Here is a 23,429-nt window from a genome sequence, read left to right as displayed (position 1 = left end):
CGCCCCCCGCGGCGGGCCGGGCCGGGCCGGGCCGTGCACCGTGCTCGTGCCCGCTGCTCGTGCCCGCGCCCGCGCCTCCGCGGCGTTGCAGAACCACCGTGGGTGGGTGTGGGTGTGTGTGAGTGGGTGTGTGCGGGCCCTCCGGTGTCACCCCCCCGGTTGCGGGGTGCGGGTGTGCGCATGGCCCGCACTTGTCGTGCAGCGCCTGTGGGTGTGCAGCCCCCGGAGTCACGCGTGTGCATGTCTGCATGTGTGTGTCACCTTGTGCGTGCCCCTGCTGCGCTGTGGGGCGTGTTTTGTGTGTTGTGTCCCTCTGTGTCCCCATGCCCACAGGCCCACCCCCTCCTTGTTTTGCGGCACCTGTGCGTGTCCCACCCGTGCCGGGTGTGCTGGAGGTGTGTGCACGCAGCTGTGGGTGCTGTGGGGGCGGCTGTGCCCCTCCAGAGTGGGTAGGGACCCTCCGTGGGTACAGCCAGTCTGTCCCTGCAGGATTATTCATGTCAGGTGCCTCGTGTTGGGAGACCTCAGTACCCACTGCAGGGCTCCCCAGGGCCAGTCCTGCTTCCAGGCAGAACCCGCTGGCCAGGACCTTTCCCACACCGCCAGGGAATTGTATCCAAAGCCATTAGCGCAGCTCACCATTAACCACATCAGTGCTGGGGCCGCAGGCACCTTTTTGGGGTGACAGGGGTGGGTGGCCCCTCAGGAGACTGCTGTGCTGAGGACAGGGGGGGCTCACAGGTCTGTGGCCACCCTGGTGCCTGTTAATTTCCCCAGAGAGGAATATATGGAGCGTCGGGCGAGGGCTAGGACACGTATCCCTAAATTGTGTGGTTTCCAGCCAGCCTGTGAGATGCAAATTGTCTGGTCAATGAGTGCCAAAGCTAAACTTAGGTCAATTACAGGAAAGTGTGGGTGCAGGGCAGTGTGTTCCTGCACCCCAAGGCTGACCCTGGCACCCTGGCACTGGGGGATCCCCACCCACCACCCCGTCCCTGCTGGGTGCCGAGCATTCCCATAGCACTTGCACCAGCCCTGGACTTTGCCCACTGACGAGCCGGGGCTCAGCCCTTCACCTTTGCTGTGGGCTGGGCTGTGCTGGGTGTCAGGCTGTGAATTTGGGGCCAGAAACAGGTGGTGGGGGAGACCTGTGCAAGGTGGTGTGGGGGCAGCTAAGCCACCTAACCCCTGGCTGCTCTTTGAACTGTCTCCCACCTGTCAGCATAGCTGAGATCCCGCCCCACCACCTTTGCCCTGTAAGGCCTCTTGAGCTGTGTCATTGCCCAGCGTCATTGCCCAGCTTTGGGGCAAGGTGGGTGCTTGAACCCCCCTCACACACCCTGTGCACCCTCCTGGCCCATGGGGACACCTCACAGCTGGTCTGGGTCCCCTTTGCTGTTGGACACTGGGTTCCTGTGGCAGGAGGGCCCAATATCCCGCTTTGGTGACAGCCTGGTGGCACATCTTGGCTGTGACTCAGGTATATCTGGTATTGTTTTCCTCCTGACACATCCCAGCGTTGTCTGTAAGGGCAGGCAGTGCAGAGGGATTTGGAAACTCCCTAAATTTCCTTGTTCTGTGGAAAACTTGTGTCCAGCAAGGAGCCATCACGCAGATCAGCCCCCTTTCCTCTGTGTGGGAGCTGGCCTGGCTGCTTGGCAGCGATGGCAGCAGCTCCTGCTCCCTGGCACAGCGTTGTGCCTGCCTAGCCAGGTACAGCGGGGATGTGGGACACCCCAACACGGTGTGTCCAAGGAGGTGATGGCCACCAGCTCCTGTTCTGAAGCAGTGGGTGAGCAGGGCCCTACAGCCAACACTGCATTGGGGAGCAGAGCGGGGAGGGCAGGCGACTGTGAAACTTGCAGTGCAGGTCCCTGCGCGGGAGCGTGTCGGATGAGATTGCGTCTCAGGGAGGGAAGGAGTGGCCTGGAGTTTCAGTGAACGCCTTCCTCCCTGCCTGGAACTCCCCGGCGCCCTGGCAGGGATGTGGGGGCTCATGGTCATGGTGGGGGGACAAGGGAGAAGGTGCATCCCCCCCGAGCTTCTGCTTGAGAGGCTCGGGGAGGGCTACTGGGTTGGGGAACCTCAAGCTGGGTCTCCTTTTTCGCCTCTTGGCCCTTCCGAAGTGACATCCAGAATCCCTTGCCAGCCTGGGTGTCACAGCAGCATCCTTGCGTGCGATCCCAGAGCACAGCTGGCGCCGGCGGGTGCCTCTCCCTCCCCTGTCATGGCTCATACACGCTGCCCCAAACACGCCTGGCCATGAAGAGTCCCAGAGCGAGCCTGGGCTGAGTCAGGGAAGGTGTGTTGGGTCTGAATCAAGAGCAAGGAGACGCTCAGCAGCCACCTCCTTCTCACGGCATTGGGCTGCACCCATCCAGCATCCCCATGGCGGGAACCTCCTTGGGGAAAAGGGGACAAACCACAAGGGCATTCTACATCGACTGGGGGCACCAGTGCAGGGGGGGTGCCGGCGTTCCTGTCCCCCTTGCCCTGCTCCTGCCCATTGTGGCCCTGTGTGGGGCACACGTGGCTACGCCAGCGGCTGCCGGTGCTGCCTGATTAGTGATGCGGCTGGGAAGGCTGTTCCCCCTTTTTGTTGAGCATACAAAGGCTGGGAGGCAGCGTGTGTGCCGGGAGAGAAACCGCCGAGGACAAAGAGCGCGCTGGCCGCCTGTCTCCCGGTGCCTCAGCTCTAAGCAGCACCTGCCTGGTGAGCAGCTCTGCTCCCAGGGGATCCCCGGGAAGGGTCCCAACAGCCCCGTCCCTGCCATGGGGTGAACTCAGAGTGCTCCTGGGGGTACAGCCCTTTCTACAGCTTCAGGGATGTCCAGGCAACTGTGGCACCAGTGGCACGTGTCACGGTGTGGGGACAGGGACAGGCGCAGGTGGTTCCCCCCCTGCCGTTGTCTGCCCTGGGGCCCTGGCAGAGCCATGGAGGAGCTGGTGGGGAGCAGCCCCTGTGATGGCAGAGCCACAGGGCCCTTCACAGCAGCACCTGCTGTGGGTCGTGGGAAGGATCTGTGCTGTCCCCTGACTCGGGTCAGTGGTCACCTCGCAGCCAGCAGTTCTGGGAGAGGAGAAAGGAACTGGGTTGTTTTTATGAATTTTGTGGTCCTGCTCTGGCCAGGTCCCTCTGTTTGTCTGGGTAAAGCCCCAGGTGCTGCAGGGAGGGCAGAACAATCAGAGCCTCGGGGCTGGGTGGTGTCATGGCAGCTGCTCTGGACATGGCCAGGAGCCTCAGAGCTGCATACTCAACTTTGTCCCTCCGGCTGCTTCCCCTCACTGCCTCGGCAGCATCACATGCTCGGGGCCAGCACTGTGCCATGGCTTGCAGAGCTCTGTCTTCACCTGCCCTGTGGCCAGGCCTCTCCCGAGCTTGTGTGCTCCTGCCCCAGCCCCGAGGAGCAGCAGTGTTCAGGCAGTTTCCTGCCATCCCCGTGTGGCTTTGCCAAGGGGAAACTAAGTTCCCCAGTGTCCCACTGAGTGCATTCAAGGGCAATGGGGACTGTGTGCCCTTGCAGGGAGATGGTCCAGGCAGTGATGGTGATGCAGTACTGATGCTGTGCTGGAGCCAAGGTGCAGCTTGGCATGGCACAGCACATCCATGCACCCCAGGATGCCTGCAGAACCTGGGCTGCCATCATGGGCAGTGCTACCCATCCCTGTGGCCACCCAAACCTCACCCCCACGCCCGTCAGAGAACTGTAAAGCAGATGCTTCAAACGTGGGGAGTTTTCCTGTTGTCCTTTGTGCTGAGGTTAAGTTCCTGTGTGGCTTCCTGACCTGTTATATATAGCTGTCAGCCCATCCCGTGGACGCTGCCAGCCGCTCGTTCCACTTTGGAATTGTTTATCCTCATCCCGAGCACTCGATGGAGCTTGGGGGAGGGAGGGGCTACCAGTTACCCCAGGGGCAGACGGGTCCCATAGCACCCCGTGTGGGGTGAGGCTGTGGGTGCTCCCAGGCACTGGGTGCACGTGGGGTTTTCCAGGAAGGAGCTGGGTTTTCTGCCCAACCACAGTTTTCCCACTGGCTGGGTGCTCCCCCCGCCCTGCGCGGGATGCCCGAATAAAAGAGAGACTGTTCCTGGAGGTCGCCGTCGGCGTCACAATTTTCTACGTCGCCCTGGCTAAAATTAGACACTTATCAGTGTTGGGAGGGATGTGATTTTACAGGTTCCTGTTTATTAGAGCAACCTTCGCTCCAGGCCATGTTTCCGGCTCCCTCCCTGCCCGCGGCTCTCCCTTGCAGTTTGTGGTGGCCAGGGCCAGGATGAGTAGCAGAGGAGCCTCTGTTTCCTCAACAAGGGGCTTTTGAACGGCAGGCAGGATGCTGGTGGTGCTGTGGCTGGCTGGGATGGGGGGTTTTACCCTGGGGAGTATCCGTGCTGGCAGGAAAAGCAATCAGAATGTGTTCCTTGCTGCTCACCCATGCTGCTCTGAAACGGCTCCTGAGCTGCAGGAGGTGCTGGGGGTCTTACCTGCAGTCAACCCTGGTGCTGGCAGGGGGATACACAGGGATGCAAGGCTTTTGGGCTTCTTTTGGGACATCCCTGTGGGTGCAGGGCCACCCTTGTTGCATCCCTGGGACTTTGTGCCCAGCTGGGGTGAGAATACAATGACTGGGGCAGTCTCAGCACTGTGGTGCTGCTGTCCCCAGGGAGGGTGGAAACGCTGGGACATGACCCCGTGGGCTTGGGATGGCAGCTGGGGTGACCAGTGGGGTGGATTGAGGGGTGGTGAGTGGGTGTTGACCATGCTACTGTCTGATGGCACCCTTGCCTCTCTGTCCTGTGCAGGCGGCTGTGCCGTGACCAGCACCCTGACCCAGCACCCTGCCACGGGGGCAAGAGTGCCCCAAGCCCCCCTCCACCATGTTCAACCTGATGAAGAAAGACAAAGAGAAGGATGGGGCCCGGAAGGAGAAAAAGAAGGAGAAGAAGGAGCGAATGTCAGCAGCTGAGCTCAAGAGCCTGGAAGAGATGAGCATGCGCAGGGGCTTCTTCAACCTCAACCGTGCCTCCAAACGGGACTCCAAGACCCGCCTGGAGATCTCCAACCCCATCCCCATCAAGGTGGCCAGTGGCTCTGAACTGCACCTCACGGACATTGACTCCGACAGCAACCGGGGCAGTGTCATCTTGGACTCGGGCCACCTGAGCACAGCCAGCTCCAGTGACGATCTCAAGGTGGACGATGGCAACTTCAAGGGCTCGGTGCTGCAGCGGGCGGCCAAGTTTGGCTCCTTGGCCAAGCAGAACTCCCAGGTGATCGTCAAACGCTTCTCCTTCTCCCAGAAAAGCCGGGATGAGAGCACCTCGGAGACCTCCACCCCCTCCGAGCACTCGGCAGCCCCCTCCCCGCAGGTGGAGGTGCGCACGCTGGAGACCCCACTTGACAAGCAAGGGGTTCCCCCTGGACAGCCCTGCACCCCTCCTACCACCTCCTTGCGTGCCAGGGTGCCAGAGCTCATCGGCAAGAGGTTCCCCACCGAGCTGCGGCTGCCCGCCTTGGTGCCCCCCCAGCCCCCCACCCCACGGCAGCTGGAGCTGCAGAGGCGCAACACCGGCGATTTCGGCTTCTCCCTGCGCCGCACCACCATGCTGGACCGGGGGCCTGATGGGCAGGTGTACCGGCGCGTCGTGCACTTCGCCGAGCCCGGAGCCGGCACCAAAGACTTGGCGTTGGGATTGGTGCCGGGGGACCGGCTGGTGGAAATCAACGGGCTAAACGTGGAGAACAAATCCCGGGATGAGATCGTGGAGATGATCCGGCAGTCAGGGGAGACGGTGCAGCTGAAGGTGCAGCCCATCCTGGAGCTGAGCGAGCTGAGCCGGTGCTGGCTGCGGGGCGGCCAGGGGACACGCCGTGCTGCCTGGGATGTGAGTAACGCTGTCCTTGCCGTGGGTGCTGCTGGGGCCTGGGTTCTGCCAATGCCAGCGTCCTTGCGGGGGTGTTTGGGTTGGCAGGAGCTGTGGGAACCAGCAAGTGCTGAGGCTGCTCTGGACAGGAGAATGCACAGAGGAGTGGGAGGCTGTGGCTGGGGTGCAGCCTAATGAGGTCTTACAAACCGTCACTGGTGGATTTTGCCCCTCAAAATGCTCAGTGTGCTGTTGGGTTTGGTCTTTCTCCTGCCAGAGGGGCTGTAGGAAAGCCCCACTCTGCGTTGCCAGGGAATGTCTGTCCCCATCTCTTTGCTGAGGAAGCACTGTCCAGCAGGGAAGGGAGCTTTGCTCCTCACTGCCAGGAAGTTCCAAATGCTGCTTTGCAGGACGACACTGCCTGCTCCGTTGCCCACATTGGCCTCCCTCAACTGGGATCCTCCCCGGGGACTGGGGCAGGCACACAGTGTGCCAGGAGCCGGGAGCTGCTGCCGGCGAGTGCAGCCCTGCGTGCACGGCTGCTGCTGCTGCTGTGGTATAAATAGAAACTTAATGGCTGGGTGACCCACATCCCTCACTCCTGCTGCCCGGCACTGCTGACCCTGCCGCGGGCTAGTCAGTGTCCCGGCCACCCAGCACCCTGGCAGAGGCCCCCAAACACCGACAGCCTGCAAAGCTGAGCCCCCTCTGTGGTGGCAGGGGGTGCGGCAGTGTGACGTTGTGTAGTGTGTGTAACTGGGCTCGTTCAGTGTATTTTTAGGCCTTCCTTAAGGTAGGAGGGTGTGGAGCAGGTTGCCCGCACCGGGGAGGGCTATGCTGAGCATGGCAGGGCCCCGTGCCCACAGGATGGTGGCCAGGATGGAGTAAGGGTGGCCAAGGGGCTCCATGTGCTCCTCGAGCAGATGCCGCCACTGCGGGGTGGAGTCTGCGCCAAGCTGGAACAGTGGCTTCCCGACAACTCCTCCCCGGAGCCCGGCAGGCGTCACCGGGCTGTGCCGGCGGTGCTGCAGGGATAACCCCTGGCCGGATAACCCCGCGGGGCCGGCGGGGCACGGCTGTGCCCGTGCTGCAGACCTTGGTGTGGAGGCAGGTGTGCGTTGGATGCCAGCACATGGGGGCCAGCGAGGCGCTTGTGCCTGCCAGGAGTGTGGTGCTGGGCTGGGAAGGGGAAGAGGAGATGCCGGCGCCCTTGGGGCTGCAGGGAAGAGGCTGCAGTGTGCGGCCTTGTGCCGGGACACGGTGTGGTTTGACGGCATCAGCCGGTGGGAGCTGACTGGAGGGCTGGCATTGACTGTCGTGGGGCATCGTTGGTTGCCACTGCAGCTTGGGCACGTCCTGGTGCAGGATGCTGTTCTCCTCCTGTGTGATGCATCAGAGGGATGCACCACACCTTTGCTGGTGCTGGGGAGCACAGGTAGGGGTGCTGGGCACGGTTGGGGGTCCCTCATGCAAGGTGCCGGCACACAGGGAGGCCCAACTCTCCCCCAGGCTCCACTAAGCTCCCTGGAATGTTTCTGGTCCTAATTTAAATAAAAATGATCCTTTTTGAAACAGGAAATTATAGACATATTTTGGGCTGTTGCTGTGGAAGCCCCTCCCTGGCTGGAGTGAGACGGTACCGGGTTCTCTGTGTACCATGGGGGGTTTAACCCCCTCACTGGGTCTGTGCTGAGTCACCCTTGTCCCCATGAAACTGGCTGGGCAAGGGGAGCACCCGCTGTGTCCTGGGGGGTTGTTGGTCCTGTGAGGTGCATGGGGGGGCCAGCCGGTGGCACGGCGTGGCTGGGCATCAGGGACCGGGTGTAACCCCCTCCATGTCCCAACCTTGCTCCTGGTGTAGGGGAGCCAGGCTGGCTCAGCTCCACGCCTGTATTTATTTATTTACCAGTGAAATTCCTCAGGCAGGGCCCAGGCATGCGCCGGCCCAGCAGAAATATTCCAGAAATGCCTCTGACCACTCCAGTGCTTCAGCAGGACCACAGGCATCCAGCGGCTGCGGTGGTGGACCCTGCGTACCATGCGTGCCCACTGTCCTTGGGCACCCAGGTTCCTGGAGGTTGCTGTCCCCAGAGTGCAAGGCCACTCTGCTCTGGCATGGCTGGGTGCCCCATGTTGCACTGGGGTGGGGATGTGGGACTCTTGTTGTGCTGGAGGTGCTGTCTCCATTTTTCCATGCTTGGGAAGTTCTTGGTTTGGCTCTTTTTCTGTCCTCACTGCAGGGTTGGTGCTGCTGGGATGCCCCAATGTGGGGAGGGTCCCAAGGGGTCCTGGGGAGGGGGCTTGTATCCAGTGGGCTCAGCTATAGGCCAGTGTGTCTCTGACAAACTTCCTAAAGGAGAATGAGAGGAATATCCTGGCCAGGCAGAAATGCCTTATCACCAAATGGCCGGGCTGGGCATGCTGGTGGAGGTGGTCTGTGGGAGGTGGGCTCCTCCCTGCTGGTGCCTCCTTGCCCACACTACCTAGGGACACTGGTATCACTACAGGCACTCTCAGCTGTGCTGTGCCATCCCTGCCGAGGGTGTTTGCTGTGGCCTGTCCCTTGTGCAGCACGGCGTGCCAGTCCTGTGGGAGGGATGTGGCCTAGTGCTGGCATTCCCAGCATGGAGATTTCCAGCCTGCCATTGGCACAGCTGTCCCAGTCAGGCCAGGACCTCCTGCTTCTCCGGGGAATGTTTTTTGGCTCAGGGCACATCTGTGTCGGTTTGGTTTGTCCTGGACCTGCTCAGGTGCCTGCTGGGGTCCCCATTGTGCCCGTGCCCAAGCGGTCACCGCTGCCCCTCCATGCGGGCGTGCCTGGCTCCCTGCTGCCGGCCTCCTCCCAGCAGCCCCCGCGCAGGGAGGCCCCCGACCCCTGGCCCCTTGCCCACCACCCCGCTCCTGCTCTTTCCAGGGAGACCTTGGACTTCCAGAGGTGGCTTTGCCATGAAAGTGTCTTTACCACGGACTGCTGCGCCGTGCCGGGGTGCTCTCCATCCCCAGCAGCATTTTGGGGGAGGCTGTTGTGTTCATGGGAAAGGCAAAGGAGGAGCAAGAAGTGTCAGGGCTGCGCCGCCTGGCACGACACCAGGCACACTGCTCCAACACTGGGCACCCTGCCACGGCACCCCGGGCTGCAGGAGCGTGCAACCCCGTCCCTTGTGGCACAGAACTCTCCCTGGCTCCTCCAGCTCCACAGCTGCAGTCAGTCCGGGGGTGTCTTCCCCCACTCCCTCCGGGCGGACAGTGGACGGAGGCTGGGCAGTTCCCCCCGCGGCAGAGCCCACATCACTTCCTCTGGCAGTGGCGGCGGTGACGGTGGTGGTGGTGAGGCCCCACTGCCCGCGTGTCCCCCCCAGCTCTCCCTCCGGCTGCTGCGTGCGCCGGCGGGGCCCTCGCATTCCTCGGCTATTTTTAGGGTGGCCCTATCAGCCCAGCTGTCCCCGTGCTGCGGCTGCCGCCCCGCTAGTGCCTCTCCCACCGTGCTGTACTGCGCTCGCCCCGGCGGAAACCCCGCTCCTGGCTCCCTCTGGTAAGGTGGGGACCCCCAGCGTGGCCAGCACAGCTTGGGGGAGCACGAGGGGGGCACGTGGGAGACAGTCCTGGCACTGGGATTGGGGGCTGCGAGGCCAAACCCACCCCCGGGGCGCTTTGGTGGCCGGGGGTTGTTTGTTTTGGGGACTCCAACGCTGGTGCTCTCTGGGGATCTTTGGGGTGCCAGGCTGCCTGGAAGTGGAAGCAGAGGATTTGGGAGCTCTGGCCCATAGGCAGGTTTGTTTCTGGACCCCCGTGTTCAGCCTGTGCTCCTGGCACTGGTGTATCACTGTGGTGAGGGGGATGGGGTACAGGGGATCCCTCAGGGACAAGTCGGTGTGTGCCCAGACAGACGGGTTGGTTTGGCGGCCGGGTGCTCCTCCAAATGGTGCCTGGCCCTGGGAGGGGGATTTCTCCCCAATGGTCCCAGGCACAACCCCTTTGGGTTGGAGAGTGGGTGCCAGCCAGGGCAGTGGGTCCCATCAGGACTGCCCGGCTATTGGCACGGGGTCAGGCTCAGAATAAACCCTGACTGTCAGGGCAAGCAGAGAGCTGGGGTAGAAAATATCCCTTCCCTCACCCTGGCATTTGCTTACTACAGCAGGCTGGCCTGCTCAGGGGAATGGGGGCGTGATCCTGAGGCCTGACTGAAGGGGCTTTTTTTGCAGAATGAGTTTTGTCAGGTGTCAGATTGGTCACCTACCTGTCCCCAGAGCCCCTCCTGTGGGCACTGTTTGTACGCTGAGCAAGGCCAGGTGGGCTCAGACCCCTATTCCTGAGGATCCCAAGTAGGGAAGGACACATCCCTGTAGACTGTGCCATGGTTTGGCTTTCTGTGTGCTGTCCCCAGCCCATCTCACCTCTGCCTCTCTCCCCAGCCAGGGCTGCAGCTCCATGAGACATCACCATGGCGTTCTCATCCCGGTTTGCGTTCTGGGAGCAGAAGGGAAGTCTCTCTCGCATGTTTGCCTGCGCCCCACATTCGGGTCACGCTGCTGACCGGTTCCCTCAGTTTGCCCAGCGCTGGCACCATGTTTGGAGCAGCACTCCTGGCCTCACTGTGCTGCTGTGCTGGGGGCCATGCTGAGCAAACGGGGAGCTTGGAGCGGAGTCACCGACGCGGCCACGCATGCGATCACTAACACCATCACTAACCGCTTTGCGAGTGGCTGGTGCAGCCCCTAACACGGCATGAGCCACCCCAGTGCCACCAGCCACCCAGGAGCTGTGTGATGGCAATCCCACGGGATGCACCGCAGTGTGAAGCTGAGTCCTGGCACTCAGAGACACAGCTCAGGACAGGGTTTGACCATCCACCCCCCAGAGCCCCCTGGTCACCCCGCTCGGCAGGGAGCTGGCACACCCCATGTGCGGCTGCTGCAGAGATTAGCTGGTGTCACTTAAAATGTGCTGTGACGCCTGGGGAGTGACTTGCAGAAGGATAGAGCCCTGTGGGAGCAGTAATGGGCCTCTGTACCAGCTCACTCACTGACTGCACGTGATGAGACGGCCCAGGCCAGGCAGGCAGAGCATGTACCTCTCCCACCTTTGGGGTTTACCATAACTGGGGTGTATCTCTGCGCTTCCTCCTGTTGTTTTGGCTGATGGGAAGCCTGGAAGGACATGCATCCTTTTCCCTGCAATGGGCTGCAGATTGGGGCTGGCATGGAGTGATGGTCCTGGTGAGTTTTCTGGCAGCAAGGCCTCACAGTGGGCTGAAACGTGCTCCTCTTGTTTGTCTGACCCTCAGGTCAAGGACGAGGACAAATCTTTAGCTGTGAAAAGACCCGTGAAGGAGGACGGGCCTGTAAGTGTCACAGGGCATGGGCAGGGTGGAGTTGTGTTAGGGATGGGGCTCACCCCTGGTGGGAACAGACCCCATGCCAGGGTTGGGGACACCATGGAGGGTCATGGGTTCAGTGATGCCCTCAGCACTGAGTTTTACCCCTGTACTGGCAGCCTGAGGGTTGATGGGTCCCTGTGTGTGGGGAAGGTAGGTCACCACTGCTCCCTGCTCTGGGGTCTGATGGGGAGCTGTTGGTTGGCTGGGGAAGGGGACTGGAAGCTGTGTCCCCCAGTGCCGGGGTCTGGCCAGGAGTTGTGCTCCGTGGCAGGGCACAGAGCCTCGGGCACCACCATGTCCCAAGCAGAGGGTCCGTGGCTGGACCTCCACTCACACCAGTGTCGTTGTGGCTGCAGTCAGAGAGCACGAAGGATGTGGCATCTGCACCCCCGAAACCTGAGCCCTCAAAACCTGAACCCCCGAAATCTGAGCCCCCAAAACCTCAGCCTGCGAAGAGCCCTGAGCCACCTGCTGGAAGAGGGAAGAGCCCAGAGCCGGTGCTGAACGGGGCGGCCATGAATGGGCTGGAGGGCCCGGCTACTGAGGCACAGGAGGACAACAGCCAGGGCCTGTCCCGCCGCAGGGTGGTCCGGGTGGTGCGCAAGGTGGTCCGCAAAGTCCTGCCAGGGGAGGACGCTGGCAGTGCCAAGGAGCCAGGGCAAGATGCCAAGTCTCCCGAGCCAGTGCCACCCCCCAGGAAGGAGGAGACAGGCCGTGCGGGTGTCCCGGCTCCCCCGGCCCCACCACCACCTCCCCCCGCTGTGGTGCCGGCAGCCCCTGCCAAACCGGAACCCAAGGATGAGATCTCAGCAGGGCTCAAAACCCTCATGGCGAAGGGCAAAACCAAGGAGCACCGGCCGCGGCTCCGGCCGGGGGACAGGCAGGAGAAGTCCCCCGAGCCGGCCGGTGGGGACGCGAAGCCGTCCCTGTCCCCGGGCACCGAAGCCAAGCCGGAGCTGCTGGTGCAGCCTTCGGGAGGGAAAGCGGAGCCAGCAAAGGCATCTGCTCTGAAACCCACCGCCCTGGAGAGGCACAAGGTACCGGTGTGTGCACGGCGGGGGATGCTCTAACCCGGCAGCGGGTTGTGCCCCCGGCTCAGCATGGTGTGAGCTCACCTGCATGGTTTGCAGTGGTTTTGGGGTGTGTGGTGCGGGTGGGGGTCACTTTTTTGGGGCAGTGGTGTGTGCTGTGGCAACCCCATCACACTGGCCCTTGTCTCCCCTCCATTTCATATGGAGAAGAAGCAGCAGACCAGCGAGAAGCGGCCGACCCCTGTGAAAACCGCCCCGACGCCCCCCAAGCAGGTGTGTAGGAGTGGGGACCCAGGTCCCCAGGCACTGTGGGTACCTGCTGGTACCCCAGCTGTGCCAGTGTCAGCACCTTCACCCTGCTGGGCTGCAGGGCTGGGGAAGCCTTTGCAATGGCTGTGCTGATGCCCACGTGCCAGGGCTGCAGGGGCTGTGGGGTGGCCGGCCTGGGGCTAATGGTGCTCTGCCTCCAGGCTGCCCCCGGCCCTGCGTCCCAGCTGAGCCCATCTGAGGAAGCACAGCTCCGACTGGAGAGGATCTTCACTACTTCTGTAATTCCAGGGGTGTTGGTGCTTGCGTGTTGCCTTCCCAAGGATGGGCAGGCATGGGCACCGTGTGGCTGCCCTGGGCATGCCGTGTGCTCTGCACATGGTGACTGTACCCCTGTGCCTGGCTGCCAACCCCATGATCTGGGTGGCAGCAGGGGATGGATAACCAGGGCTGTTGGTGGGTTTGGAGATCACTGCCCAGACCAGTGTGCCCGGGGGTGGGGAAATGCTGGCATCCCCGTGGGAGCCCAGGCACACTGTGGTGGCTGGGATGGATGATGTCCTGGTGGTGCCACATGAATCGTGACCGTGCCAGGGCCCTGTGGCCTGTCAGGGTGCCGCTTCTGCTCTCTGCCTCTCAACCCTTCTCTTCTTTCTCTTCTGCTTCCTTGCTGCCGTTAGCTGGACCCCGCCGCCTCTGCCTCGGCACCCAGCCAGGTACTGTACCCCCGTCCTCAGGAACCCTCTGCCTCCATCAGCGACCCCCCGCCATCCTCTGTGTCCCGCTGGGCTGGCGTCTGCGCCCGCGCCTCGTGCTGGAGCGTAAGGCTTTCCCATCCCACCCTGCTCTGTGGGCTGCCACGGCACCCACGGGGCTGGAGGGTGCCAGGGCAGCCGGGGCTGGGTGCCTCTCCCCAGCGGGGCCATGCTGGGAAGCTGGGCATCCCAGGGGGGTGCTCTTGGTGGACGTGGCACAGCTGGGGCAGGCAGGGGCATGGAGCAGGATGTGAAGGGGCAGAGCACTGGCACAGGCAGGACGCATGGCTTGTGGCGAAGCAGCGCAGTGCTGGCAGAGCTCGGAGCGGGTCAGTGCAGTGACCCCCAACCCCCAGGGCTTTGGCAGCATGGCCTCATGGCCAACATCCTTCCCGGCTCCATGTGTCTCCAGCACAGTGCTGGACATGCCACCCCGCTGTCCACAGCAGTGACCATGGCACCAGGAGTGCTCACAGGGTGTGGCCAGGTGGCGCTTTGCCCCTGCTCGCTCCCCTCGCCGCTTTCCGTGCTGTTTGCGGGGCAGGGCTGAGCCCTTCTCACCTTCAGCCCTGTCTCTCGGCCTTGCCAGGGTCCAGTGGACGATGCGCCGGCAGCTCCCCTTGGCCCCGTCCCTGCCGCAGCTCAGGTTTGGCTTTAGGGCTTATCCTGCTCTCGGGTGCCGGCTACACCAGCTCGGCATTTTCCATTCTGTGGTCCTGTGCCATGTCCTGTGTCCCCACGTTATGTGCCTGCAGTGTGTCCTTTGTGTCCTACAGCATGTCCCTGCAGCATGTCCCATGTCCCCACAGCATACTCAGTGTCCCTGCATCCTGACACATGGCTGGAATGGGTGCCCTGTCTCAGGGCTGTGGTTTGGGAGCTCAGCCTCTCCAGGCTTGCCCAAGGTGGCTGTGGTGAATGAGCCTGTGGGTCACTTGGCTTTATGTCTGCCCTGAGCTGTAGCAGGGCCCTGGTGGTCTCTGCAGCCCCGATCCCACTGGGGTCCCTGGAGACAGTGGGCAAATGGGAACTGGGGCTGGGAACACTTGTGAAGAATGGCTGTGGCTGGCCAGCATGAGGCCCCGTGGCCAGTCAGCCTGCTCCCTCCAGCCCCAGGGATGTGGGGAGGGGGAAAGACAGAGCAGGGGCAGGTGACCACAACCACTCCACATCCTGCTGTTCCACAGGCCAAATCAGAGGAGCAGATAGCGGCTGAGGAGGCCTGGTACGAGACTGAGAAGGTGTGGCTGGTGCACAGGGATGGCTTCTCCTTGGGTGAGTCAGGGGCACTGCTGGGACATGGCATGCCCTGTCCTTCCCACGGCACATCCCCCATGCAGTCTCCCCAGGGGGCTGCCAGCACGGCCCCACTGAGTGCCCTGTGCCCCTCACAGGCAGCCAGCTGCAGCCAGAGGCGGGCAGTCCCCTGCCCGAGGGCAAGGTGAAGGTGAAACTGGACCACGATGGAGCCATCCTGGAGGTGGAGGAGGATGACGTGGAGAAGGTAGGGCTGCGGGGCGGGGGGACGGTGGGGCAGATCCCCGTTCCCAGCCTGACGCCCCCCTCGACCTCGCTGCCAGGCGAACCCCCCATCGTGCGACCGCGTGGAGGACCTCGCCAGCCTCCTCTACCTCAACGAGTCCAGCGTGCTGCACACGCTGCGGCAGCGCTATGGCGGCAACCTCCTGCACACCTACGCCGGGCCCACCATGGTCATCATCAACCCGCTGAGCTCCCCCTCCATGTACTCTGAGAAGGTGACCGTGCTGTGGGGGGCACACCAGAGGGGACAGGCGGCTGAGAGCTGTGGCATCGTGCAGAGGGAGCTGTGGGGTGGCAGGGTGCTGACCCTCGCCCTCTCACCTGCCCTGTCCCCACCAGGTCATGCACATGTTCAAGGGGTGCCGCAGGGAGGACACGTCCCCGCACATCTACGCGGTGGCCCAGGCCGCGTACCGCAGCATGCTGATGAGCCGTCAGGACCAGGCCGTTGTGCTGCTGGGTGCCAGCGGCAGCGGCAAGACCACCAACTGCCAGCACCTGGTCCAGTACCTCGCCACCATCGCCGGCAGCACCGGCAAGGTCTTCTCCGGTGAGTCCCCAGCAGGTTGCCGGGTCCCCGTGTGCCGCCTGCGCACGCCCCTTGCTTTGCACTCACAGCCCCCCGCACCTGGCAGCGGCTGGACACGCACCACATGGGCTGTCACTGCCTCACGCTGGTGCCTTTGCCGCACTCTTGAGGGCTGCCATGGTGCGGAGCATGGCACGGGAGCAGCAGCACCGGCAGTGCCGGCTCCAGCTGCCCGCCCGCCGCACAGCCCCTGCACCCCACCGCCCTGCTTCTCTTCCTGCAGCGGAGAAGTGGCAGGCTCTCTACACCATCCTGGAGGCTTTTGGCAATAGCAGCACCAGCATGAACGGCAACGCCACCCGCTTCTCCCAGATCATCTCTCTGGACTTCGACCAGGCTGGGCAGGTGGCATCTGCCTCCGTACAGGTGAGGGGGCCGGGATGGCCCCCCCGGCATGGGAGCCAGTGTGGCTTCCCTCAGTGCGGGAGTCGGTCTGTCCTCACCGGGATGTTGCCCAAAGAAGCTGTGGATGCCCCTGTCACCCCTGGAAAGTGTTCAAGGCTAGGTTGGACAGGACGTGGAGGAACCTGGTTTAGTGGACGGTGTTCCTGCCCATGGCGGGGGTTTGGAACTTGTTGAACTTTAGGGTCCCTTCCAACCCAAACCATTCCAGTGCTCTATGATTCTCATGGTGTTTCCTATGCTGCAAGCTCTGCTGCAGACCTCCACCAGCTGCCCAGCCATGCTTGCAGCACTCAGCAGCCTGGCATCTTTCTCTTGTCCTTGTTCACACCTAGGTCAGATGGGCTCTCTGTCCCTGCTGAGTTAGTCCCAAAATCGGGGGGACTGTCTTCCAGATGCCTCTCTGGTGTGATGACAGCAGAGCCCTTAAAGTCCAAGAGAGCTGGTCCATGCTACTGTAGTAGTATTCACCAGAGAGCAGATGCTTGTGAGCTATTTGAAGGTTGCATTCATGTGGTGCCCTGTGGTGGGAGGGAGACCCTCACATTTCTGTGAGGACCCTGGGCAGGCAGCAAGGATGAGACCAGGGTGGTCTGGAGGGTCTCAGTTGGAGTGGGGCACTTGGGGACAGTTCCTGTCTCTCCCACCTCCTCCAGACACTGCTGCTGGAGAAGCTGCGTGTGGCCAGGCGCCCGGCCAAAGAGGCCACCTTCAACATCTTCTACTACCTGCTGGCCTGCTCCGACAGCACCCTGCGGTGAGCTGGGGGGCGAGGGCACAGCCCCCAGCCCATGGGGGTCTCTGGGGTCTTCCACATGGAGCCAATCATGGTGTTTATCCCCGCAGGACTGAGCTTCACTTCAACCACCTCGCAGAGAACAACGTCTTCGGCATTGTGCCCCCCTCCAAGGTCGCTGCCATGGGGGAGTGTGGGAGGGACGGGGATCTCTGGCCCATTTGAGTGCAGGGGGAGGCAGAGCCGGGCTCCCAGACTGATGGCTCCTGTTGTTTCCCACAGCCAGAGGAAAAGCAGAAGGCGACCCAGCAGTTCAGCAAGCTCCTGGCAGCCATGAAGGTGATGGGCATCTCAAGTGATGAGCAGAAAGCCTTCTGGCTCATTCTGGGGGCCATTTACCACCTGGGAGCTGCTGGGGCCACCAAAGGTAATGAGCTTCTCCAGGCTGGGAGCCATTAACGGGTGGAGGTTTGGGACTGATGAATGCAAGGGTTCCCAGAGCCATTGCTGGCACCTGGGCACCTTGCAAACAGCCCCCCCCAGTGCAGCCGAGTCCTGGGGGTATGTGGGGAGCTGTGTCAGCTCAGGGACAGTACCCTGCCACCCTGGGTGTTCTGTGGCACTCAGCTTTGTCCCCATGGCTGGGGTGGTCCCATTAACTGGTGGGAATTGAACACCCCAGTCTCTGGGTTGGCTCCTGCCAACATGCATCAGACGGGGCCTGGCTAGGGTTGAGGGAGTTGGGGGGTGCGTGTATCCCCCGTTCCCAGTGTAACACCTCTTCCTCCATCCTCCTCGCAGAGCCGCTGGCAGACGGAGCCGGTAATGGGGGGGGGCTCTGCTCTGGGGGGTGCCACGCGGTGCTGGTTTTGGGGCTGAAACGGGGGCTTGGGATGCTGCTGGTGTGCTGGGACCAACCCTGACCCCCAGCTGGTTCCTGATGCCCGTGAGCACCCCCAACCCAGTCCTGTCAGCATATTGGTGGTGTGGGGCAGAGCTACCCTGGCACCCAGAGCACACCGTGGGTGCTTGCTCTGGCTCCAACAGCACCAACTTCACTCTCCATCCCTGGGGGTGGCAAATTAGGCTTTGGGGGCTGCTCTTCTCCCCCTGTGGCTTCCTTTTCTCCCCACAGTGCTGGAAGCCCCAGTGGTGCTGCACACTGGCAGGAGGGCTGGGGCATGGCAACCCCAAAATGAGCACCTGGAGCTGGTGGCTGCACCTAGGGAATTTTCAGCCCTGGGGGAAGAGATGTGTTGGGGATGAGGAGGGAGAGACTGGAGTGGTCTGAGTGTGCACTGGGGTGCAGGGTTGGTGCTCTTGGGGAGTAGTGGGGGGCAGTGCTGACCCATGGGGTGCTCTTGGGGCACAGTGGGGTGCAATCCTGGCCCATGGGGTGCTCTCAGGGTGCAGTGCTGGCCTACGGCGTGCTATCAGCGTGCAGTCCTGGCCCATGGGATGCTCTCAGCGTGCAGTGCTGGCCCATGGGGTGCTCTCAGGGCACTAGAGGGCAGCAGGGCCCTGCCGCAGCCACCACAGCGGGATGCTTGGGCAGCTCTGGAGTCTCTTTATAACGGGGGCCCTGCTGGAAGGGAACCCCAGATCCTGCTGGGGGGGGAGCATCCCAGCCCTGGCTCTGTGCTACTGCTGAAGCCTCCCCTGCACCTCGTGGACACCGGGGGTGCTCAGAGCCAGCTCAGTCACACCAGCCCTCCCGGTTTCCTCATCCTCTTGACACTTGCACCGGGCTGGATCTGATAGCAGCCCTCTGCACTCTGGGGCAGAGCTGAGCTGCTCCCCACCAGTGCCCACAGAGCAGGGGGGCTCACAGAGGAAAGACCTCACACACTTCAGCAATGCCCGGGGAGGGGCAGGCTTGGCATGTGCGTGGCGTGGCGGCGCGTTTTGGCAGGAGGGCCCCCCGTGCCGCGTGTCCCCGCGCCGTCACGTGCCGTTGTTTCTAACCCCTGTCTCTGTTCGCATGGTGCATGCTGCCCTTTGCAATGCAGACGCCGACGAAGGTAAAGTCTTGTTCTCCGCCCGTGTCTCTGGCTTCCCTTCCCACGTGCCACTGCCATCCTGCTGTCATGTCCCTGCATGTCACCATTAACCTGTTCCCACCTCCATCCGCATCCATGTCTTTGTCTGTCTGCCACGGTCTGTCCTGCTGTGCTGCAGCTGGGCTGCTCAGTGTGTCATCGAGCAGGGACATGTCCCTGTGTATAGGGTGGCTCAGAGCCCCAGAGGTCCCCAGGTAGTGATGACAAGGGGACCCTCACCTCCACACACCGTGGTGTGGCTGTGGGCTCAGCCCTGAAGTGGCACGAAGCCATTCACCCCCCATCTCCTCTACACCCCAAACATGTCTGTCTCCTCACACCTCAAAACATGCTTCCTGGCCATGTACTCCCACTGTGCCCAGCACCCCCAGCATACTCTGGGGGTCCTTGAGACCATCTAAGCCTGTCTGGATATGCTCCCCATTTTTGGGGATGCCCTGCCTGGCTCTGAAGCCCCCTTCTCCACCCTCCAGCCGGGAGGAAGCAGTTTGCACGTCACGAGTGGGCTCAGAAAGCCGCGTACCTGCTGGGCTGCAGCCTGGAGGAGCTCTCCTCTGCCATCTTCAAGCACCAGCCCAAGGCCACCCTGCAGCGCTCCACCTCCTTCCGGCAGGGCCCCGATGAGTCCCCCCTGGGGGATGGTGGAACAGGTAGGGTGAGGTTTGGGGGGACAGCGGGTGGGCCCCAGGGAATGACAGACTGGGGACACTCAGGGTTGCCTTGGCCAGGTCCCAAGCTGACGGCGCTGGAGTGCCTGGAGGGCATGGCATCTGGTTTGTACTCCGAGCTCTTCACCCTCCTCATCTCCCTCCTCAACAGGTACGTGCTGGGAGGGCTGGGGGTAGAGCTGGGGGGTGCATGGCAGCATCCACTCACCCGCTGAGTCCCTTTTGTGTCCCCCCCAGGGCGCTGAAGTCGAGCCAGCACTCAGTGTGCTCGGTGACAGTTGTTGACACCCCCGGGTCACAGAACCCTGAGCTGGCAGGGCAGAGCCGGGGGGCCACCTTCGAGGAGCTCTGCCACAACTATGCCCAGGAGCGCCTGCAGCTCCTTTTCCACCAGCGCACCTTCGCCCGCGAGCTGGAGCGATACAAGGAGGTACTGGGGACACCCAGGGCTGCCATTGCCTCCTCCCTTCCTGCCCTCCTGTCCCCACATGAACATCTCCTCTGTGTCCCCCCTGATTTCTTTGGCTGTGGAGCATGGCAGAGGAGAGCTGGGCTGGGAGGTGATGGGGTGGCTGTGAGTGGTGGTGGTGGTGAGATCACTGCTGCTGCTCCATCTTGGCACTGACAGCCTGGGGGGACCCTTCTATGTGTCCTGGTCCCCCCTTGGCATGCGGCATCATCCTAAACCTCATTGAGACCAACATCCTGACCAGCTCCTGGTCCCAATCACTGCTACTCCGTGGTGTGGGCATTCACTTGCCTCTGTTCCCCCTCACCAGGAGAACATAGAGCTCACCCTGGCTGATGCTGAGCCCGGCTCCTCTGACTCCGTAGCTGCTGTAGACCAGTCCTCACACCAGGCACTGGTAAGCACCCACTGCACTTCCTCCCAACCACAGCACGGCAGCGGATGGGTGGAATTTTGGCACTCAGGTGGTAGTGAGGGGAAGGAAAGGGGCTGTCCTGAATGGCTGTGAGAGCACGGGTGCGAGTATGTGTGCAGCCCACATCCTTGGTGCATCCCCCAGCATGGTTTTCCCTGCTTGCCCTGGAAGCTGCCTGTGCTGCAGGCAGGGGACCTGGAGACTGTGTGTGATCCCTGGGGTGCTCCAGTCCTTGAGATCCCTGGAATGATCTGGTCCCCAAGGTGCTCAGGTCCCCAGGGTGCACAGGTTCCCAAGGTTCTCTAATCCCTGAGGTCCTCCAGTCCCTTTTGGAGGTGGCTGCAGAGACCAGGAGGGCTTGTGGCTCCAGCCCTCAGGTGCCTGAGCACTACATTTCCCAGCGAGATGCGCTGCTGGAGTGTCCCATATGGGCTCTTTTCCTGCTGGGTCTCCATTAAGCAGGAGGCCTCTTGCACGGTGTGAGGTTGCATGCTCCCTGGGTGGCCTGGGTCCCCTGTGTCACCCCATGTCCCTGCTCTGGGGGACAATGGTATGCTGGACAGCTGCCAGCGCGGTGTCCCTGCAGGTCCGGTCACTGGCCCGCACAGACGAGGCGCGGGGGCTGCTATGGCTGCTGGAGGAGGAGGCACTGCAGCCGGGTGGCAACGAGGACACCTTGTTGGAGCGGCTCTTCTCCTACTACGGCCCACAGGAAGGAGGCAAGAAAGGTATGGGGAAGCCTGGCACTGTGGGAATATGTCCTCTAGACCAGGAGCAACTTTTCTAGTGGAAGGTGTCCCTGCCCATGGAGTGAGAGTCGGAACTCGATGACCTTTAAGCTCCCTTCCAACCCAAACCATTTACCATTCTGTGACTCTGTGACATGCACCAGTAAAGTGCTGGTCCCTAGGGCTATGCCCAGCGGTTCTGTGTCTTCCCACAGGGCACAACCCTCTGCTCCCCAGTGACAAACCCCGACACTTCCTCCTGGGTCACAGCTCGGGGACTAACTGGGTGGAGTACGATGCCACCGGATGGCTCAACTATGTCAAGCACAACCCAGCCTCCCAAAATGCCTCCGTCCTGCTGCAGGAGTCCCAGAAGTGAGTGGGGTCCTGGGTTGGGAGCATGGTGGGGGGAAGGGGTGGTGTTGGGGGGTGACATCCCCTCTGTGCCCTGCAGGAAGGTGATCAGCAGCCTCTTTGCTGGCCGTGGTGGGTCGGCACTGGTGCTGTCAGGCTCAGTGGCAGGGCTGGAGGGGGGCTCCCAGCTGGCCTTGCGCCGGGCCACCAGCATGCGCAAGACCTTCACCACCGGCGTGGCCGCCGTCAAGAAGAAATCCCTCTGCATCCAGATCAAGCTGCAAGTGGTGAGTGAGAGGGTGCCAAGTGGGGGTCCCCATGTCTGGCTGGGGCACTGCTGCACATCACCACTCACCCTGCTCTGCTGTGCCTACAGGATGCCCTCATCGACAGCATCAAGAAGTCCAAGCTCCACTTCGTGCACTGCTTCCTGCCCAAGGCAGCGGGGGGTGGCGGGGACCCCCAGGCTCTGCCGTGCCGGCGGGTGAGCGGCAGCGAGCTGGAGCTGCCAGCGGAGCACTGCGAGGCCGGGCTCATGCAGCTGGATGTGCCCCTCCTGCGCGCACAGCTCCGTGGCTCCCGCCTGCTCGACGCCCTCCGCATGTACCGCCAAGGTGAGCCGTGGCACCGGCACCAGGGTGAGGGGAAGGATGCCATGGAGGTCCTGGATGTATCTTCTTACTGGGGAGCCAAAGGCCCTTGAGAACCCATTCGGCACATGCCCTCGCTCTGAGCCCTGCAGCTTCCAGTTGTCTCCCCACAGCAGTCCTGTCCCTGTCACCCCTCCCCTGGGGGGGCTGTTATCTGTGCTGGGGACAGGCATGGCCTTAATTGGGTGTCTCCACTGGTGCCACTGGTTCCTGGCAGGAATCCCATTGGCATCCAGCCCCTGTCCCACTGGAACGAGGGCCTCTGAGTTGTGCTCAGCAAAGCATTTATCGATACGCATGGCCGGCTGCCTGGCCAAGGGTTTATTGCTTGGAGGCCGAACCCTTCCTGCCGCGATTGGAAATCGATGCCACCCGCACACCTCCTGGATTGGTGGCCGTGGCCAGCCGGCCGTGCTGGGGTCAGAGTTCCCATCAATACCTCGTCGTTAATTAAGATGTGAAGGCTCAGTGCTGGAGCCTGATGCAGGAGTTGGCTGCAGCTCAAAGTGAAGCCGGAGCAGGACTTGCACAGGCAGCATATGTGTTCCTGGTCTACCCCCAAGATGGGATCTGGCCACTTTCTCCCTAGATCCCAGCCAAAATTGCTGGAGGACCCAGCCAAGGAAAACCTCCCGAGGAGGCTCAGGGCATTCCAGCTGTGTTTGGCCCCATGGGGAGCTTGTTCCACGTGGGGTGACCCTGTCAGCTCTCCCAGAAGTTGGGCCTCAGCATGTTAGGGCACACAAGGCTGTCCCTGGCCATCCCCCAGGCATCCTGGCTGTCCCCACAGCCCCACTCTCCCTTGCTCCCCCAGGTTACCCCGACCACATGGTGTTTGCGGAGTTCAGGCGGCGCTTCGATGTCCTGGCCCCACACCTGACCAAGAAACACGGGCGCAACTACATTGTGGTGGATGAGAAGCGGGTGCGTGTCCTGTGTCAGGGCCAGTGTGTGGTCCAAGGTCCCCTGCGCCCCAGGGTGCCACCATCCCAGTCCTGACACTCCTCCCTCCCCACAGGCAGTGGAGGAGCTCCTGGAGTCGCTGGACCTGGAGAAGAGCAGCTACCACATGGGCTTGAGCCGGGTATGGTGCCTGATGCTGGGTGTGGGCAGGGGTGTGCGTCATGGCTGGGCATAGCACGGTGGGCCAGCACAAGGGCATCACTGTTTGCTCCCACCCCCGGCATTCCTTGTGCCTAGGGAATAAAACCCCACGGCAGGACAGGACCAGTGGCTGGGACAGGAGGGGAGAGCTGCATCCCTACCAGCAGGCGGGTGGCACGGCGTGGCTGGTGGGATGCCAGCACCCATCACCATCCCATCCCCCTCCCCTCCCACAGGTGTTTTTCCGGGCTGGATCACTGGCCAAGCTGGAGGAGCAGCGGGACACACAAACCAGCAGGAACATCACCCTCTTCCAGGCAGCATGCAGGGGCTTCCTGGCACGGCAGCACTTCAAGAAGAGAAAGGTTCGTCCCAGCAACTCTCCCCTCCCCGCTCTGCTGCACAATTTCGCCTAAAAT

General features: G+C 62.4%; 1 protein-coding gene across 5 annotated transcripts in view; it reads left to right on the top strand.

The window, feature by feature from the left end:
* The first annotated feature begins 4,801 nt into the window (after positions 1–4,801).
* MYO18A (myosin XVIIIA) overlaps positions 4,802–23,429 on the top strand; it is a 32,589-nt gene continuing 13,961 nt past the window's right edge. For 2 of the 5 annotated variants that reach the window (XM_027660152.1, XM_027660149.1), the window contains exons 1-28: positions 4,802–5,884; positions 11,148–11,204; positions 11,597–12,277; positions 12,482–12,544; positions 12,742–12,819; positions 13,219–13,254; positions 13,883–13,939; positions 14,481–14,568; positions 14,688–14,797; positions 14,874–15,050; positions 15,175–15,385; positions 15,648–15,790; positions 16,483–16,583; positions 16,673–16,736; positions 16,845–16,989; positions 17,364–17,384; positions 18,572–18,583; positions 19,096–19,272; positions 19,351–19,441; positions 19,528–19,720; positions 20,070–20,156; positions 20,761–20,902; positions 21,118–21,277; positions 21,357–21,543; positions 21,633–21,870; positions 22,721–22,830; positions 22,925–22,990; positions 23,247–23,375. In XM_027660152.1, the coding sequence (XP_027515953.1) occupies positions 4,877–5,884; positions 11,148–11,204; positions 11,597–12,277; positions 12,482–12,544; positions 12,742–12,819; positions 13,219–13,254; positions 13,883–13,939; positions 14,481–14,568; positions 14,688–14,797; positions 14,874–15,050; positions 15,175–15,385; positions 15,648–15,790; positions 16,483–16,583; positions 16,673–16,736; positions 16,845–16,989; positions 17,364–17,384; positions 18,572–18,583; positions 19,096–19,272; positions 19,351–19,441; positions 19,528–19,720; positions 20,070–20,156; positions 20,761–20,902; positions 21,118–21,277; positions 21,357–21,543; positions 21,633–21,870; positions 22,721–22,830; positions 22,925–22,990; positions 23,247–23,375 (4,632 nt within the window). In that variant the 5' untranslated portion in view covers positions 4,802–4,876. The remainder of the gene's footprint in view (positions 5,885–11,147; positions 11,205–11,596; positions 12,278–12,481; positions 12,545–12,741; positions 12,820–13,218; positions 13,255–13,882; positions 13,940–14,480; positions 14,569–14,687; positions 14,798–14,873; positions 15,051–15,174; positions 15,386–15,647; positions 15,791–16,482; positions 16,584–16,672; positions 16,737–16,844; positions 16,990–17,363; positions 17,385–18,571; positions 18,584–19,095; positions 19,273–19,350; positions 19,442–19,527; positions 19,721–20,069; positions 20,157–20,760; positions 20,903–21,117; positions 21,278–21,356; positions 21,544–21,632; positions 21,871–22,720; positions 22,831–22,924; positions 22,991–23,246; positions 23,376–23,429) is intronic. The other 3 variants (XM_027660153.1, XM_027660151.1, XM_027660150.1) reach the window with 2 other exon arrangements.

Source organism: Corapipo altera, unplaced genomic scaffold, assembly GCF_003945725.1.
Source record: "Corapipo altera isolate COAL_440 unplaced genomic scaffold, ASM394572v1 271, whole genome shotgun sequence".
Taxonomy (NCBI): domain Eukaryota; kingdom Metazoa; phylum Chordata; class Aves; order Passeriformes; family Pipridae; genus Corapipo; species Corapipo altera.
The sequence above is the reverse complement of the archived record's forward strand: the minus strand, read 5'-3'. Positions and strand labels throughout refer to the sequence as shown.